The following is an 18,488-nucleotide window of genomic DNA, read 5'->3' on the forward strand; positions in this document are numbered from 1 at the left end:
AAAATAAAAGGGTGAGAATTATTAAATCTAGATGTATTGTTAGATTCTTTTTATCAAGGTACCCACGCCTCAGTCTCACAAACATTAAAATGGGGCTTACTCTGATAAAAGACAATTTCACTTTATATAAGATCATGTATTAATTAAAGAAAAATAAAGGCAACAAAAGTCATTAAATAGGTACGAAGTACGGAGTATAAATTTAGCCTTATAGTGATGTATGAAAAGTTATACAAAAATCTTGGATCTCTAAATAATTATTTCAAAACAAATCCTCCTCAGTGTATTAGAATGTGGCATAATATTACAACAATGGGTCATTAAATTTACTCAAATAAGGGCTGATAACATTTAATTTGTTTGCATTGGCCTAAGTGTCTTTATTACTAGAGACCAACTAATGAAATTAATGATAGTTATACATTCTTGTTAGTGAAATAAATAAATAAATAAATCATTAAGCCGTGTAATAAAAAAGAAAGAGGAAAAGAACTTGTTAAAAAAAAAAAAAAAAAAAAAAGAGAGAGAGAGAGAGAGAGAGAGAGAGAAAGATGCACAATATCTACAAAGAATGATGGTATGTACTATTGCATTGTTATTAGTTGTTGCATTAGACCGACGCAATTGCTTCCTAAAGCAATAGTACCTAGTACGTGACATATAACAAGATAGGTTTTTATTGCAATTTCATATCTATATTCTCACTTATAAAAAGCAGCTCGAGTTAAATAGCATGTTAATTAGATCATGTCTTAAAGTGTCTTCATGAGGTAAATATTAAAGTAATTAAACAAATTTAGATTATTTCAAATCATGAATTAGATTTAGAATATTTGATCAAATGATGAATTCCAAGATTTCAAAATAAAATTTCTTAATTCATAAAGTAAATCCTACAAGATGAAAGAAGTATATTAAGGTAATACGGAGCATATAAAATACAAATAGATGAGCACATGAGGATAAATGGGTCAAAACCCGATCGTCTGGTCTGACCAAAACCGACCAGAAAGAAAAATATCATGTTCAGATTTCTACTCATATGGACACAATAATTTAGCATGACTCAAGTTTGAAATAGATTCAATCTAACTTCATCAAAACGAATTCAACCTACATATCCGAATTGACACCTTTACTTGAAGTGTGGCTTAAGAAGGTTGGGAGGGCACGCTCTTATAAAAGGAGCCAAACGTGTTCACATGCACAACTTACTATACAAAATAATCCTCTTGATAGATATGGAACACATTATTTGTATACACTATAGTACTAACTGCCAAATTGGTACAAAGCACGCCGCTGCACCCTAAGTCCTATACTCCCCCCAACTTTTCCTATTATAATTCACTTTCTATAGCTCAAGACTTTCATCTATAACGATTTTCATGTGTATGATTCATGAGTGTATATAGTTCAAATAAAACATTCATGAACATCTGTGCTATGTTCTCTATACGTGTTTGATTGTAGGTTCAATCAATTAAGGTTTGATAATAATCTTTCTTGACTGTCCAGTTTGATTTGATTTGATTTAAATTTTATTGTGTTTTTACACTGATATATAGCACTAAACACCGCATGTTAGAATCATGTTAAATTCGTCTCCCAGCTCATGTGTATTTTTTAGATATCTAATATTCATTTTTGTATGCATATGAAATTAAAAATATATGATAAATAGAAAAGGAAATAAAAGTTACGGTATGATCTGACCTAATTCTAATAAGAACAAGTAAAAGAATGATAAGGTAAAGAGAGGAAAACCTTTAATATATAGCTTGTGAATGATAGGGTTGAGTGAGTAATCATTCAAGTGATGATCTAATGGATTTTGATTAGGATTTTAACCAACTTAAGTACATGACATTAACAACATAGCTCAAAACTTATTGTGAAACCTAGCTTGATTCAACGATCCATTGTTGTAATATTATGGCACATTCCAATACACTTCAAAATTACTTAGCAAATATATATAGGGAAGGAAAAACGGGAGGAGAGGGGTTTAAAGGTATGGACAAGTGTGGGATTTGGTAGTATATATCTACCTCCTTGTGCCATTGAAACATGTGAAAAGAAATATTCACATGTGAATCGAAACTAATTGTCTCCCATGATAAAAGAAAAGGAAGAATTGATAAATATATAAGTTTGGTGGGATTCTCCACCTATTAGCAAATAGTTTCAACATGAAATCTTTTTTGTATTGTATACTTGTGGATTTGAATACCTGTTTATTTGCTAGTAGCCCAGTAAATTGATCGTGGGATTACTTTAACTCAATGAAGATTTACTACACCCAATGTTATAGCTGCTATTTATGTTATTATCAAGTAGCTTATCAAATTAATCTAGTTCAGTTGGCTTTTCTTCCAATCTCAAGTTTAGGAGTTATAAACCATAGTTAAAACACTTTGATCTTGTATAGATTTTGCCTATTAAACAAATTTAGGTCAATAATCCGTCTTATGGTCTTAGGTACCGTTTTTTGAACTGTTCTGCTCTACCTTATCCTGTTTAAATTTGCGCTACTCTGTTCTGTAGTGTGTTGGAAGCCCTGTACTGCTGAAATTTACTCTGTTTTGCCCAGAAAATCAAAAGAACAGGGGCTAACTATATCATGTAAACACAAATTTTAATATGATACAAAAAAATTATCATCGGACCAAAACATTATTATATTGTATCTTAAAGGCTAATAATTATATTAGAATAGTACTAGGAGTATATAATAATGAAATAAAATAAAAAGAATGACCCACAAAATGAATTGGATTAGTTAAAAAAAGAGGGGGTCCAAAAAGCCGTCCAACATAATGGTAAGCATCTCCAACGGTAGCCTTGACCAAAACAGCGAGGTAGAAATTCATTCACGCGACTTACCTAAATGGGCCCGGGCCCGGGCCCATTTACTTGTACTCTCTCTTCCTTTTAAAGAAGCGGCCCGCTTGCGGCGACTGGGCTATTATTGGTTACTTTGATTTTCAGCTTTCATTTCACCAATTTTCTGACTCCAAATACTACTATCAACCTTCTTGTTGTACATGTACCTTCTTCTTTGTAGGACTCATAATCTATGGTTCATTCTATCATAGTCGGTCCTTTTATATTTATCTTAACTGTCCTCGGTATCGCTAATAATTGACACTATCGATAAAGTATCTTTAGAGACTCAGTTCTATTCCTTTATGTTTATCTCATTTGAAGTAATTATTAGAAGCGAGGAAAACTTTAACTATGGTCATTTACTTTAATTACTTGTATAACCTTGTTACATTAGTCTTGATGGAAATTGATTTTAGCACACCATTAATTGATTTTGGCACACCCCTATGTTAGAGAGTATAGAAAACTATGCTCTCGCATAAAAGGTGTGCTAAAATAATTTGTGGTGGTGCCAAAATCATTTCCCGGTGTTGATGTGTAGCAACATAATATCAAAATTTTCATTTTTTTAAAAAACTATATCAATGTTGTACATGAGCTTTACTTACAAAATTATATATTAGTGTTATCCAAAGATCTTCCATTACAATTTTAGATTCCATCTAGGTTTCAACTTGCAAAAGATCACATATTTTTTTTGTAAATAACATCTTTCCACATAGTTAATGCTAAAGGGAATCGTTTAAATTCATATCTTTTCCTTACCAGTTTTAAGATTCATCTAGCACGTCTCTCTTGTACTTAATTGGGTGCACTTAAAGCTAAGTGCACAAAATCATGATTTTTAACGAATTTTACCCTCATTTTAAAAATATCAAAATAAACAGCAAACCAATATTTGGCGCACCTAAATTTAGATGCATCCGAATTGAATGCAAGGTACAGTATATAGTTTGTAAGATTCTTCTCATCTATCAAGAGCTATCTAATTGCTACCCCATCTCCTAACATGAGCTAGCTTATGCACTCCACAAACACGTGAAATATTCACTCAACCAACACACAAAAGTGCAAAATGTGCTAAAACTAATTTCCATCAATTGCCCCTTGTGTTTGGTTTGCAACCAGCAACCCACATTTCATTTTATAATTAGTGCAACAATATTTATATACTTTGTTGGTCTTAAAGTAAACTTTGCTGCCTAATAACCAACATTTAGAATCAGTGGACAAATATAGGGACACACCAATACTATTTCCAAGTTTATTATTGTTTTTAATTTTTTTTAAGTTATGCCATATATATATTAATGTGGGTGGTGTAAGGTCCACCAACACGTATATATATATTTCTAGTGTTCATGCTCTTAATGCTCCAATTGTCCTTATTCTTAATAATGTTGCCTTTATTTATTTATTTATTTATTTTTATTTTTTATCTCTCTTTTAATCATGCATTTTAATTAATTTGATTTTCATATACTCTCATTTTACACTTTCACCCCACCTTCGTCCATTCGTGGGATGCAAGTTCGACTTTCATGTTGCATGCGCAAGGTGGGGAGTGGAATGGTAAATGCAAAATCATATATATATAATCCATTACGTGTCATAGTGTCGGAATGTTCTAATCCCCTCTAGTTACGGCCATGCAGTACAAATCGAAAAATTTTAAATTAAATATTAAATACCCGTTTTAATAAATGTCTTAAAAGAGCATATTGAAAAATGTAAATAAAAAGTCAATCACAAATCATTACTAATACGTGTATACTAATTTTTTTTCCCCCTAACATACTTGATGGTAATACAGCTCAAAAGTCTACCTCGATCGATTGGCAATCTTTGAACTACATACATATTTGGTATTTCAATTTCAATTCTAAGACCCATGGATTTTTGACTACTTGCATCACAATCAATAACATAATTATATTGATAATCTAAAATTCAATCAAACAACTACAATTAAATTGACTTAGGGACTTAGGGTACGGTTTAGATTATTATTGATCAATAATTATGGATTATTACTTTTTACTATTTTTGTGAAAGAATCAACTCAAAGGGGTAGGAGTTATTAGAAAAGAAAATAACCATCATATATGTCTGTCTAGTGTCTAGATGGACTTTATCAATATGCACCTTTCTTCGTCTTTACATTTCCAATCTTATCAACATTTTAATAATCTAATCAACTTTTTAATTAATCTAATCAACTTTTGAATCTTGGTAGTAGGTAATTAGTTTGTTTCAACAAAAGCAAATGTTTGATGGACATTACCTTTTTCATTTCCATGTCAACGAATTTCAAGAAGACTCTTATTTTGGATAGATAGCAAAAATTATGATCACAAAACATTCTCTGATTGTCATTTGTCAATATTTAATTTGAGGTCAAAAAGTTGTTCATAAATATATTAGCTACTTAAATTATCATACATATTACCGTAAATTACACTAAAACTAATTTCAAAAATTAATGGACTAATTATCTCCACATTCAAGGTGACAATTAGGGAAGTGAAAGGAAATCCTCTTTACAAATTTTCAGTTTTCCCTTCCTCTCACAATTGGAGAAATTCGACTGAAAACAGAAAATAAAAGCATATTTCCTTTCTCTTCCCTTCATTACCTTTCATTAACAAACATTGGAAATAAAATCTCCTTCTTTTCCCTTCTCTTCTTTTCTTTTCCCCTCCTTTCCTTTCTCTTTTTTTCCTTTACTAACAATGAACCAAACAAAGCCTTAGGAAATTTGAGGTTAAATGTTGTTCTTTTAGATCAATTGAAATGAATTCATTGTCTAAAGAAAAAAAAAATTCAAAATGAATTCATTATGGTTATTTTCAGTCATTTCAATATTAACTCAAATAAAAAAATTAGGTTATAAATCATTTTCATGTAAACCCTTTAATACACTTGTTGTATAGAATTGATGAAAGTTAATTAACCGACAGCTTGAACTCTAAACCAAAAAGACGATTTCGATATAGAATAGACAAAAAGTTAAGTAATTGCTTAAATCATGATTAATCCAAAAATAATTAAGTTCTTATCCTTGGAATGGTAATGATTAATATTAATACAGTAATTAGTGGACAATGTCATAATTCTTGAAGCAACAACCAGGTTGTGTTTTTCATTGACAAGCTCCAATAGAAAGTGACATATACACTACCATTTATATATATATATATATATATATATATATATATATATATATATATATATATATATATATATATATATATATATATATATATATGACAGTTATGGAGTAGAGGACCACATGTACATATATGGATTATCATTTATAGTATCTAAACTGCTCACACTCAGGCTAAACAGTGCATTTTTCAAAAGCAAGAAGATACCATGCATGAACCTACCATAATCAATCACTTATCAACTCATCTATGCATTTTGCACTAACATTGTTTGCAGTATCTTATGACCCATTTCCCCTCTCTTATTAAACAACCATATGGAAAGGTGCACTTTTTGGTAGTCTCTCTCTATCAAAATAATAGTTAATCATCTTCGGTTTTATTTCCTGCTTTCCTTTTTAGTCCGTTTCCTCTTGTTTTTCCCTTTTTTTCGCCGGTTGTTTCTTGTTTATCCTGTTTGAAATTTGGTACGTAATCAAATTATGTCGGGTTAATCATTTGTTTCAATTATGATATTTGTTGCGAAAATCACTTTTTATCTTACAATATGTTTGAATAATAATGACAATCAAATTATCAAACTATGAGTATAACTTTATAAATTCTCAATCAATTTATCATATTATTATAAAAAAAATATATATATAATTTCTAAATTACCTATCAATTATTTTATTTTTTTTAAACCACCTGCAACCTATCAACTAAAATTAAATAACAATAATTATGATATTAATACTATAATTATCAATTTTATTAGGGCAACAAATATACTCACCACATGGGAAAAAATACGTGGCCATTGCCAAAAGGGATAAGCTCGCAATATCTTATGGTCAGAATTTCTACTTTGTTTTTAAAAAATGAAAAAAGAGAAAAGAACAAAGGTTCCATTTCCATGCCTTTTACTCCGTATATAAAAGGCCAATGTATGCTTAATCTCGGCAAAAAGGCAATTTATAGATTTGATACGTGTGACAAATGAACTTATTCATCGTGTTAAGTAAAAAAAGAAAAATAAAAAGGCATCTTTTTGACTTAGTTATATTTCAATATTTGAACTAAAACTAATGTACAATCATGTAAAAACCTTGATTAATTAAATGTTACAACACCTTTCTAAGGATAAAGTTTATCATGCGGTGTGTACAACTGTACATCATCAATGTTACTCAAATTCTTCATTTTACCTCAAGTATCTTTATCGCATTCTCAACACAAGACATAAGTGTAGTCACTCTGACACTTTATTTTGGACTAAAATCATAAAAATAATAAATAAATAAAATAAATCACAATTTAGGAAAGTCGTACACTTGGATACATACCCATATCTAACACCAATCCCTAAATCCATATTGAATTTTGCTATAAAGCTATCTTTAAAGTAAGAAGTCATCCCTAAATTATACATAGTATTTATTATTGCCTCCTAGCTAGTTTTACAGCTATATATACTACGGAGTACATTACTACTACGTGAGTATGCGACATTCGACCAAAATATAAGAACAAGATGGAGCATGACTTTTAAAGATATACACTAACTACAAATGTTCCAATACAGATGAAGTGCTTCACTGCAATTGCCGATATTGTCTATGGCAGGATAGCAGGTTCAATCCCCCATATGTCTCTGGCATACTGATGAATCGTTCTGTCACTGCTGAACTTGTACGAACCAGCCGTGTTCAAGATTGACATTCTAGTCCATTTCTGCTTCCAGCATATTATTTCGTAAATTCAGATACAGATGGTGTGAAATAAGCATGGAAATTTAATTAATTCTATTGATATATATCAGCAGCCTCAACAATGACAAATCTGAATTTTCTATCCCAAACACCATACCACCACAGATATTTCACATTTAAGGTATCATCACAAAGCTCACACGATTATATTACCACAACCATAAACAAGCATATACTACCTCCGTCTGAAAATTATCACAATTCCTTTCGGATATGACATGATTTTACAGACAATAGATAAGCCATTTTGTCATGTCCTTGTGATTTTATTATAGGATATTTCATTATTCTTTTAGGAAATGTGGCAATTTATTCTAAACATCCTAAAGTAGTTAATGTGATTACATAATCCATGCGGAAGGTATACATCACAAACATTTAATGTACCACCACACCTCTTTAAGTACACCACAACCATTCTAAATTTTATAAGTAGGGATTGGACTCTTTTAAGATATTGGGAGGAACAGAACATTTCTTGGAAAGTCTCACCATAATCACAAGTCGTATAATGTCTCACAGGACTTGTTTCTGTGGCAGGATACGAAGACACGATCTTATATCCCCTACAAAACGTTGATCATCGCCGGTAAAGCTTTATAGGAAAGGCATAGATCGACTAGGTCGTTATTTCATGACCTTTCTAAGAGAAGGGGAGAGTTAAGTTATATGTTTGATCTTATCCACTCATGACAAAGCCTCAGAGAGTAGTTCAATAAGGACTCCTGAATCATGGTTGCCTATTATGGGTGCATTTTATGGAGACATTCCTTGACTTGATCAGGGAGGGTAACACCATTTTAATATTTTATGGCCTCTATTAAATATCTATCTGATAAGATGCTTGTTAGAAATGATCTGCTTTCAATTACATAATTGTAGAAACTTACCTTTTGATCACGGTATGCCTCATCAACCTTCTCTTGGCACTCTATGTAGCTGGGGAAGTCCTTGCCAACAAGGAAATAATCTGCACGGCCATATCCTTCATTTCCTTCAAGTGAACCCATTAACACATCGTAGTTGTATGTACCAAATACTCCACTTCTTACAAATTCCTTTACTTCTTCAAATCGTGGATCAGGCACGAACTGCAAAATTAAGAAACAAATCACTTGCTTGAAAATTGATCTCCAAGAATTTTAAAACTATTGCAATATTCTTTTCCATGAGAAACTTGATAAGTCACCAATGGTAGTATTAAAAATCAATATATATTAGTGATATTGAATGGAAAAGGGAATTAACATATTTGATCAGAAGAACAAAAAGATACTAGTATATGCTAGTATGCACTACTTTACCTTCCCCTCAGCTCTTTCTTTCCTAAGGCCAGCAACTTCATGAGCTTCAACGCCAAAAAGAAAAAAATTGTGCTCTCCCACTTCTTCCCTTATTTCGACATTAGCTCCATCAAGAGTGCCAATCAACATACAGCCATTCATTGCAAACTTCATATTGCTGGTTCCACTGGCCTCCATTCCAGCAGTACTGAAGAATCATACATCAACAGAGTTCAGCCAGTACATTAAGATGGGAAATTAATATAGGCAAGATTGAAGGGGCACATCAGAGTTCATATTGTTGTTTCCACTGGCCTTGTTCCAGCAGTACATTTCGTCCTTCAAGAAAATAGGAGGTTGAAAGTTGCCACATTCCCCACAGAACTTATCATTAGGAAACATCTAAGGTTATTATTAACTGTTGTCAACCAATGTTATGCGGCTATTAATTAGGTACTGGCAGCTATTAATTTGGTACTTATCCAAATGTCAGACTTGAATAGTTAATGAAAAATATTCTGTAATTTTGGTCCAAAATGTTGTCAAGAGTCCATACCCATTTTGATATGTTTAAAATTTAACATGGCAACTTGAGGAATCCGAGGAACACAACTGTCAACTGGACCAACAATATGTAATGATTTTCATTTTTCAGAAACAATTGCTAAAAGATACAGTGCCACAGGTAATCGAGTTGGTTATTTGAATAATTGGTTGCTTTTATGGGGACTTTTCCAACGAGAAGCTCTAGAAGTCTAGAATATAAACTACTCCCGTTATTTTCTAACCAACTTCTGTACTGTAGTGTTTTTTTTTCCCCCACCCTTAGCCTACTCTTATCTTATCTACCTTTTCTTGCACCCCACTCATCCTTTTCAAATTCTCGTAGAAAAAAAAATTCAATGGTACTTGAGTGGAACAAACAAACGGAAAAAATGCATAAGAGTATAAGTGTACACATCATCTTTTGGGATGTCGCATTAATGGCTGAACAACGACGAGATAAACCAACTTATATTCTTATATCATGCTTGGCTAGCTAGTGATTAAATAATAGACCTTTATGAAGATCTTCTATTTGTAGCAGGTTGAGCTAGGGAGACCAATAGAAGGTTGCCCATCCCCGTCTCCCAACAAAAAATCTCTTATATGATCTTACTGAGTATTCATAAAATAGAACTGAGAGTTTCAGAGATCAATTAAGAGGTGTGAAATCAAATTACCTTATATGTTGGGACAGCTCACTTCCAGGAATAAGCACTTCGGCAACACTAACATTGTAATCGGGAACAAACACAACCTAAAAGAAAGTTGGTGGTAATTAACTGAATTAGAGAGAGAGAAGAGAACATCAGATATAAGAAAATGATCAATACAGTGTATCCATAGTCAACACTGACAAGATGAGAACTATTAAGTTGATCACTTAGCAAGTAAAAGATTAATAGCAGGTGAAGAGCCTGTATGACTTTGAACTGCCAGTTTGCCAATGTGCAAGATTATACTACATCGTCCCAATTCCCAATGGCTCAAAAAAGGCTTCTGCCTTGGGCAGGGTGAAGGAAAGGTCAGATGAGCATAATTCATCCCTGTAATAATAGTAAGGCTATTTATAGTTTACCTATCACCCTCAATCTTAGAAACATGGTGCATCTACTACATACTCCAAAAATAAAAGCACAGACACTATAATGATCCATTTTTAAATATTTACATATAAATCCAAAAGCACAAGCCAATAAACTCAAAAGATTAATATGAATATGTACTAGTCATTGATGACCTTGGATGCCGTAGCATATAGCTTTTTCACTAGCTAAAGTGGCATGGATTATTGAACACTTGAATGATCTAGCTTATAAAATCCACAAGTATCAAGGTTCAGGGAGCTTTAAAAAGTACTGTGTGTCTAATTATCTATATGATAATGTGACTGCATATGCAGAATGAACAAAAACAATGAATGAATAAATGAACAACTTGTAACAGTACCTTCAAAAGGTCACCAATCTCAGGATCATTATTTACAGTGGCAGCTACATCTGTGATGAATTTCACAATCCTCTTGGCTTGGACGTATGTGGAGAATGCTTTGCCTCCAAAGATGCACACTCGAGGCACATATCTTACAGCCCTTTCCTCGGGAGTCATTTCTTTCATCTTCTTATAACGGTAAACAATACCCAAAATGTTTAATAGTTGACGCTTGTACTCGTGAATACGTTTCACCTGAGAAAACAACCAAGAAAACAATCACTAAAACATGCACGTAACCACTGAGCATTTTATAATTAATAAGACAATACATGTTGGTGAGTTAGGATGGAATCAAGTTGTAATTTTCCAGATAAAAGACTTAACAAGTCTTACATATATAGGAGATTGACATCAACTAGGATAAACAATTTTTCAGATTGCTTAGGTTGATATAGAGAGGTTTCACAAGATTCGAGACAATCAGTAACTCTAATGCATGCTTTATCACATACATCACTGTTTCTCAGTAAAAACAAAAAGAACATTAGAGCTACAAAATAAATTAATGACTAAATACTTCTATCATCTAAAAATGACCTGCACATCAAACATCGCATCTGGGTTCACAAGATATCCGGTTTTTTCCTTCAAAAAGTCTGCAACCTTCATTTTGTTGATCCTTTTTGCTTCCCTCCATTCAGATTGAAGTTCCAGGTTATCAGCAAACTGGAGACAACAACAAAAATTGAATCATGCAGCTAGCAGCACTTTCTTGAACATGACAAAAGAAATCAACAATTAGCTTGAGCTATCTACATTGGAGCAATATACATAATTTTCATAGAAATCCAGGATAAGAGGCATCCTCCGACTCATTATAGAAGTGAAACATACATCCATTTAAAGGCTGTTGAGGCAGGTGTTGTAGAACAAGGGCATTTCCACATTTGAATAAAAAGTTAGTGAACTTGGGATAATCAGAGGTATGATGGATGCAACACACCTATAAAGGTTGCTAAGAAATCATGTCATTTTCTTATTTTTTCTATCTTGTGATTGATAATCTCTGTTGCAATGCAAGCCACATATAGCAATGCATTGTTCTCCTACAGACTAGCATAATGAGCTTTATAAAGAGTTGAGAAGTATATTGGGATGATAAATGACAGGTAGGATAACATTTACCCATGTTCCTAGGTAATAATCTCAACGAACATCTAGATCCCAATTGTATTTCCTTCCTCATCTTATAACTTTCAGACTTTTTGGGTCATAAATATTAATTATTATGATATAATCATTGTTTGTCACAATTTTCTAACCACTATCTTAGGGTACAATTTATAAGGCCCCCATGATATTATTTTATGAAGGCAGGTGGTATGTATTCAAGTGTGCAGATTACAGAGAGCGCACTGAAAAGGGGAATTATATGATGGCATGATGCAATAAATAAAATGAAGGAAGCACAGGTTTGGGTATGATCGCAAGGGGCGATAAGGGTGAACTCATATGTTGCAGCTCCAGCAGAGTAAGTGGGTGCTATGAAGGGTTGTGGAAGTGCTCGTATGACTGCATGCAAACTCACATGCTATTAAGTGGGAAATTGATGTTGTATTATCTCAATATGTGTTCAAGTCTGATAGTGCAATGACTCTATGTTGGTGGATGCAATGAAACAGAATGGTGAGATTACAATTGAGTTTGACTTCATGGTCCAGAATTGTCATCTGGCTAGTTAGTCCTTTCTTTACTTTGTTCTTGCAAGAGATGAAGCTAATGGAGCTACCCATAGGCAGGGAGTCAATTAATATATTTTATTGATGAAGAGCCTTCCCGGTATATACTTAGTGTGATTTTCTGCATGCAAATGAATTAATAAAGTCCTATTTACTTGAGATGATGTAATCAATCTAACCATCAAGATTCAAGAAAAAGCTATTTGCATTTACCTTCTTTAGTACTGCGAGCTTCTCAGTTTTCAAAATCCAGTCATCTGATCCAGTCCACTTGGTTATAATTTTACTCAGCGCAGGGTTACAAAAGCGTATCCACCTTCTAGGGGTAACACCATTAGTTTTATTCTGAAATTTCTCAGGCCACAACTGCAACAAAAAAACCAGTCATCCAGGTCAGAAAAGTATTGCTTCATTTACATCGTATGACAAAATGTACATTAGTGCTTTATTTGTGCTATTCACCTGATAAAAATCATTAAAAACATCATTTTTTACAATCTCACTGTGTATCTCAGCAACTCCATTGACTGCATGTCCACCAACCACACAGAGGTTGGCCATGCGAATGGCCTTTGGCTGGTTTGGGTCTGGTTTGAAATCAGGCTGCTGTTTCTGTTCAACAGATAATACTTCAGTTTCATCCTTCAGTTCGACAGGCTTCTCAAGTGCTTCGGATGATTCTTTCTCTTCCAAAATTTCATTTTTGGTAGGAGCTTCATCTTCTACAGTTGGAGTCATAACGGAGCCATTTTGTGGTTTAACGAGCAATTCTAACACGGATGCAGGTAATTCTATGTTGTCTATTATTCTCATCTGTTTTAGCTTCTCTTGAAGCAAGCCAAGATCTTTGATTCCATATTCAGCTATTATGGTATTTATAAGCTGTTAAGAAAGGAATGAGAAAGCAAGACTTGGAGTACATAAAAAGATAATCTGTACAAGGACAGTGAATATTATGCCGTGTTCAGATAATGCTTCTAGAATTACCTCCTCATCAATTAATTTTATAATTTCAACATGTCTAGGGAGCAGAGTTTCAATGAGTTCCAAGCTCCACTTCTCCAATGCCTCTGGCAGAACCGTGTGGTTTGTGTATGCAACAGTTCTGGAGGATAGGTCAGAGAATAATAAGGATTGTGCTACTATGCATGTTTTGTAATGAGGGTGAATCATTGCTAACAGAACGAGTAAAGTTTAAGAAAAACCTAGTAGATGAATAACTATCACTTTCCAATCCACCCACCCATCTACTTTAGATTCCCCATTTTGTCCAGATATTGGTTTATCGTTGTTAGGCATGCACAAGGTAATTTATCACGCCCTAAGACAATACACGATCAAATTATTCTGAAAAGGAAAAATTAAAAATGAAGAGGGCAAATAGAAGACTTGCTTTTGTGTTATACTCCATGATTCATCCCAGCTCAAACCCTTAACATCCATCAATATTCTGATGAGCTCCGGGATGCACAGTGTTGGATGTGTGTCATTCATCTGCACGGCAACCTTCTCAGGAAATTCTTCCCAATTTACAGGATGCCCTGATCTCTTCTCAAAGTGTGCAATAATATCTTGAAGGGAAGCAGAGCACAATGTGTATTGCTGCTTCAGACGGAGAGTTTTTCCTTCAAGTGTTTCATCACCGGGATATAGTATATAACATATCTGCTCGAGTATAAAACAAAAGACAGAATAGTTTGTAAGTCAATTGGAAAATATTATGCCGACTGTTGGGTTAAAAACACAGATATTGATAGTACAGGATTAAGACTTCCACACAGCTGTCTGAAAGCTCATTACTCTATGTGAATATGTACTAAATACTACAGAGTTGTTTACTCTATGTGAATTTGTAGTACTGTGCATTACTACAGAGCTATTAGTGATTAAACATAAAATTACGTCAAGAAAGCATCAAGTAGTTGAAACAGTGGGTGCAAATACATTCCTGCATTTTTCCTTCATAAAAATAGATCTATGTCAATAATGGAATTAGCAGATTGAACAACTACAAAATTTTTAAAATATATAGTATGCTTATTGATGCAAAGAGCTACACAGTGAACAAACTTGTAGTTGGTAATACATAACAAGTAGCAATCTCTTACAAACCTTCTCTGCATTTGTCATAGCCTCGAAAGCTTTTGCATGTTCACCAGCATTAAAAGCACGTAAATCAAAAAGTTCTGAAGGAACCTTGGTGGACCATAACCGAAGATTGATTGTAGTTTTGGTTTTATAACCTGGAATGGGAACATCAGAGGCAACAGCTTTTATGTCTTCTCCCCCTGCCCATTCTTTTGTTCCATCTGACCTGGTAATGACTTTGCCATAGAATTTCACTGGGTAGGAGACATCATTTCTTACAATTTCCCAGGGGTTACCCATCTGAACGGAATGCTTAAATAGTCAGTAGATAAAGAAATCCTTATACAGAAAAAAGAAAGAGCCTATTAGTTGGTCATTCATAAGGAACTCATGAATAACTTGCCATTCAAGCACTCCAGCTGAAGCTATGTCAAAGTAGGAACAATTATAAAAGGATGAAATTAAACAAGTACTCCATACCTCAAGCCAGTTTTCAGCAACTTCTTCCTGACCATCTTTTGTAATGGTTTGCTTAAACAACCCATACTTGTATCTGAGTCCATATCCCCATGCAGGGTAATTTAGTGTAGCCAAAGAGTCCAGAAAACAGGAGGCAAGACGTCCTAGTCCCCCATTGCCTAATGCTGGGTCTGGCTCCTGTGAGATATTGATACAGACCCCAGTAAGTAAAATGAAGAGAGCATTTTCAAGAAGATACATGTATCTCACACATTGGCCAGTTTAACTAGTGCCTCTTATACAGCGTTCTGCTTTTTTGTTGAAAACTTGAATTTTCAGTTTAAAGATGATGATCTTCTGTCAGTCCTATCTACATACATGGAAGCAAATCATCAGCAGCTGTGACTTTTTTTCAAGGCCCCACCACATTGCTGAGAAGGTAGCATATCTCCTTATCTTAACAATTTGATAAATATGTATGCATTTTTTATATATAAACAAATAAATTAAAAAATTAAAATAAAAACTGAAAAACTCCATGTAAACATTGTGGTACCATACATTGTGCTTATTTCACCTAATCATATTGTGTGGGTGTGAAATTATTATATTGATGTGCCAAATATAATGTTTTTTTCTGTGAAAATCAATCAGGCCAATCAGCAATTTTCAAGATTCGTATCAAATGGAATGTTATCTATCTTCAGGGAACAAGACCATCATGAGATAAGTATGAAAACTTCAGGAGCATAATAAATTCTCCTCTCACTGTAATTTCTTTGCTAAGGAATTTTTTTTTTTTTTAAGTATAACATAGTAAACACCAAGTATTCTACTTTAGTTTTTTGATCAAGTCAAGTCTTTTTGAACTTCTAATTCCAAAAGTTCCAAAATGCATGCAGATATCACTCCGAGCACTAAGCAGATTCTACTGTTATCTGTCTGATGTATACATGTCATAGAGGTTAAAATTCCTGCTATGAAGTAATTAGCTTAAAAGGATGAAGAAATTAACAGCAAACACTATGCTAAAAATATAGAATGTAGTGAAGGAACCTGCTCGGCTACAGCTTCGAGGTTATATCCAAGCTTTCTCAAAGCCTCTGCATAAGCCCCTGATAGCTCAAGGTTGCCAATTGCATTTAGCAAAGCTCTGCCCTACACTACCAAAAACACATCGAGAATATACAAAATATCAGAAGTAATACAAGTTCAAGATAGATATTTTCAATTATTCAAAGCAAAATTTATAGTTGGAAATCTGCTTGCACATTTGCCCAAGTTCTTATTTAGGGGTACATATTATGATAAACATAGATGTTTTCAGTAGTTGCAAGACAAAAGAAGACTATGAGTTGTTTTCCGGAGTAAATAGTCCAAGAAAACAAAATGAACCTGGAGAAATTCCATTGACAGATAATATGCTTGCTTGGCATTTGTCTTCTGATACAATTCATATGTAACATTCCAGTTGATGATAAGCATGTCACGAACACTTTCTGCAGTGGCAAAGAATGCCTTGGGAAGCTCAAATTGTGCAGGAGAGAAGGAGGGAGTGAACTCTGCATGGTATTTAATGCTTGCAGCAACTGATTCAGGGTCCGGAGCAAAAGAATTCTCAGGACCTGTGACTGACAACAGTTATGTCCAAGAACATCGAAAACAACTGTTAATACAGTGCGCGTGGAAGAGTTGGACAAGTACATCAGAGGTCAAAAGATGAACACTACCGCTGTATATTATGAGCATAGGTTAAAAGCAACCATTAATAGGTACAAGCGACGAAGCAAACATCAATTTAGTAGGCCTATTACAGATTCAAAAACACTTTCTTGTTTCAAAATACAGTAGATTAGATCACCAACTATTCAATTATGTTAAAAAGAAACTCTCAGCAATCACGTTCATTTTAATTTAATCTGAAACAAGCAAGAGGATAGCCTATTATGCACCGTACAGGGTCATTTGCTCATAAGCACCCAATGCAAGCACATAACATATCCGATTTTATAGATAAACTCCCTCTATCGGAAAATAATAATCACATATAATATACGATTTTAACACGTCCGATTTTACATGTCTAGATAATGCAGTCACTGATGTATGTCACATTTTCTAATATACTCTATTTTACTATGATTGACTTTCCAACACACCTTTTCTTTATAATATGATAGCTATAATTAAATAATGAACTAAGCATGAGAATGATCTAACTATTATAATATTCATAAAGCGTCTTTTTGGAAAAAAAAAAAAAAAAAAAAAAAAGTCTAGGATCCTTATTAATAATCTAATATACTTACAGTACAATATTACAATGCGACAATTAATTTTGAATTATGGTAATTAATCTGTTATATACAACTCTAAAATCAGGCAAATAGTAATTAAAAAAAAAACAGTAAAATTAAAAAAAAAAATTAAGAAAGAGAGGAGAGAAATACTTTGATCATCAGTGACAGAGTCCTGCAATTTCTGATCACTGACAGTATTCTTAATCGAGAAAATCCTTGTAGAAGAAAGCTTCAATGGCGGCAAAATTCGGAAATTGATGAACAAAGGATTAAAACTCCTTAAATTGAGACGCAAATCGGAGTAAATCGGTGTCGGAATAGAGGAATTCGCCGCCATTGATGAACCCTGCATCTCTCTCTTTCTCAGAATCTCAGTAATTAGGGGAAATTGATAGAGAAGGAAGAAGGGGAGAGAGAGAGAGAGTGAGACGTATGGAAGATTAGCGTAGGGTGGAAAGTGAGTAACCAGTGCTACAAGTGGTAGTTTACTAGTGTGAGCAACAACACCAAAATGTAATATTAGCACATGTTTCAATAGAGATTCGACGTTAACAATATTGAATCAAATAGAATTTTCCTTCATAAAAACTACGATCGTCGAGTAGATCTTGCAATATCCTTTGTAGCCGTGAGGATGATTTCCTTCTGATTCATCTGTTCGTATTCGAAAACTTGATAACTTTTTCACCAATGAAATAATTTCACGACAATCCATTAGATCTGCTACCATGGATTCAAAACTAAAAAATTTCTCCCTCGAAAAGAGGAGATAAACCTTGTCTTTCGAAGGAGGTCGAAAAACCCTTGTCTAGGAGATCGGAAACCCTTT

General features: G+C 33.5%; 1 protein-coding gene across 2 annotated transcripts; it reads right to left on the reverse strand.

The window, feature by feature from the left end:
* Positions 1-7,322: 7,322 nt before the first annotated feature.
* Positions 7,323-18,134, reverse strand: LOC145559065 (alpha-1,4 glucan phosphorylase L-2 isozyme, chloroplastic/amyloplastic-like). 2 transcript variants are annotated; one of them, XM_081620478.1, is made up of 15 exons: positions 17,810-18,134; positions 16,755-16,984; positions 16,416-16,517; positions 15,381-15,557; positions 14,925-15,200; positions 14,206-14,477; positions 13,800-13,917; positions 13,275-13,694; positions 13,026-13,178; positions 11,671-11,799; positions 11,089-11,325; positions 10,320-10,396; positions 9,118-9,304; positions 8,704-8,904; positions 7,323-7,775 (listed from the first exon to the last, which is right to left on the reverse strand). In XM_081620478.1, the coding sequence occupies exons 1-15, from the start codon at positions 18,009-18,011 to the stop codon at positions 7,659-7,661; spliced, it is 2,898 nt and encodes a 965-aa protein (XP_081476604.1). In that variant the 5' UTR covers positions 18,012-18,134; the 3' UTR covers positions 7,323-7,658. The 2 variants fall into 2 exon arrangements, with proteins under 2 accessions (XP_081476604.1, XP_081476595.1); XM_081620469.1 differs by having other exon boundaries at positions 16,755-16,990.
* Between the last annotated feature and the right edge of the window lie 354 nt (positions 18,135-18,488).

Source organism: Chenopodium album, chromosome 1 (genome assembly GCF_948465745.1).
Source record: "Chenopodium album chromosome 1, dcCheAlbu1.1, whole genome shotgun sequence".
Taxonomy (NCBI): domain Eukaryota; kingdom Viridiplantae; phylum Streptophyta; class Magnoliopsida; order Caryophyllales; family Amaranthaceae; genus Chenopodium; species Chenopodium album.